Genomic DNA, 1,552 nt, shown 5'->3' with positions numbered 1-1,552 from the left:
AGCTGACTTTATAATAATAATATAAATAAATAAATAATAATAATAATAATAATAATAATAATAATAATAATAATAATAATAATAATAATAATAATAATAATAATAATAATAATAATAATAATAATAATAATAATAATAATAATAATAATAATAATAATAATAATAATAATAATAATAATAATAATAATAATAATAATAATAATAATAATAATAATAATAATAATAATAATAATAATAATAATAATAATAATAATAATAATAATAATAATAATAATAATAATAATAATAATAATCATAATAATAATACTTCTTTAGTCAGCTCCCATGGTGTAGTGGTCACTGCACTCGCCTTGCACGCGGGAGATCCGGGTTCGATTCCCGGCGGGGTCAAGAAATTTGTATCATGCAAATGATTGATCCCGTGACTGGCTGTTGCGGGGCCCACTCAGCCTCGTGAGGAAAATGAGTAGCTATGACATGTAAATGCGCATAGCGACCGGTGCCAGCATGGTAGGTAAACATTGGTTGTTAGGATTATTGAGATACTTATTGGGAAAAATCCTACAATGCTGCAGTGAGCACCAAAGTTGTGACATAATAACACAAAGAAATTGCATTTACATTTAATTTGACTAAAACTTTTTTGGCTAACCGGTCCCTCCTGTTTAATGCCTTCACCAATACACCACCGAGGCATCAATGATTTATTGATAAAGTATTCGAAAGGAACCTATGAAGCTATGAACAAAACGGTTTTATTTGTCACGGGAAAACGAGAAAATCGGAAGCAACTTGACAGGTTCCTAATATTTTATTGTATTTCTTATCTTTATTTCTTTCTTGCGAGATGATTTTCCTCTTTCCCTTCCATTGTCTTTGAAACCTCTCTGAACACGTCTTCAATAAAGTAGATTCATATTTTCCTCTTATATTTGTTCATAAGTTGTTCATTTATTCTGTTATGAAGTACCAATGAGTACTCGTCTGTTGTACATTTCTCTACCTCTACCTCCGTTCAGGCAAAACTCCACACAATTCAACCTTAGAGAAATTAAGAAATTCATACGCCACACTCCAAAGAACATTAGAGAAACATGTAAGGTTGAAGCCAAGCATATAATTTGGCCACACCTATATCAACTTGACTGCCATCAGCAAAGATGACATCATACCACGTACGATTCAGATCCCCAAAGATAGGAATAAATGAGACATTGAGATGGAATCTACAAGAACGAACTACAAGCAAGGAAAACAGTCTCATATTAGGCAAACTTGGAGAATTCCATGATGAACTTTGGTAGAACTTTTACGAAATTTCACTTCGTACTTGTTATTTTATTGCTGACACTGATCTGTGGAATATGTTTTCAAGTTTGAAAAATAATTAAATGAACAAAAACTGAACTGTGTAGGTAATACTTTGGAAAGTTTTGAAAAGAAAGAAGAAATAATAGAATTAAGGGTGTAACCCTTACAACTAGAACTTACCAATTCGATGATTTTGATGATTGTGTTTCTTGTCAGAGTCATTTTTGATTTGTGGTCTTCT

General features: G+C 30.6%; 1 protein-coding gene across 1 annotated transcript in view; it reads right to left on the bottom strand.

Moving 5' to 3' along the window:
* LOC103524171 overlaps window positions 1–1,546 on the bottom strand; it is a 10,113-nt gene extending 8,567 nt beyond the window's left edge. The window contains exon 1 of the mRNA XM_008489175.1: window positions 1,492–1,546. Within this exon, the coding sequence (XP_008487397.1) occupies window positions 1,492–1,533 (42 nt within the window). The 5' untranslated portion in view covers window positions 1,534–1,546. The remainder of the gene's footprint in view (window positions 1–1,491) is intronic.
* Between the last annotated feature and the right edge of the window lie 6 nt (window positions 1,547–1,552).

The sequence above is a fragment of the Diaphorina citri genome, unplaced genomic scaffold (genome assembly GCF_000475195.1).
Source record: "Diaphorina citri unplaced genomic scaffold, Diaci psyllid genome assembly version 1.1 scaffold135728, whole genome shotgun sequence".
Classification (NCBI taxonomy): domain Eukaryota; kingdom Metazoa; phylum Arthropoda; class Insecta; order Hemiptera; family Psyllidae; genus Diaphorina; species Diaphorina citri.
Note: the sequence above shows the minus strand (reverse complement) of the source record. Positions and strands in the feature narration are given on the sequence as shown.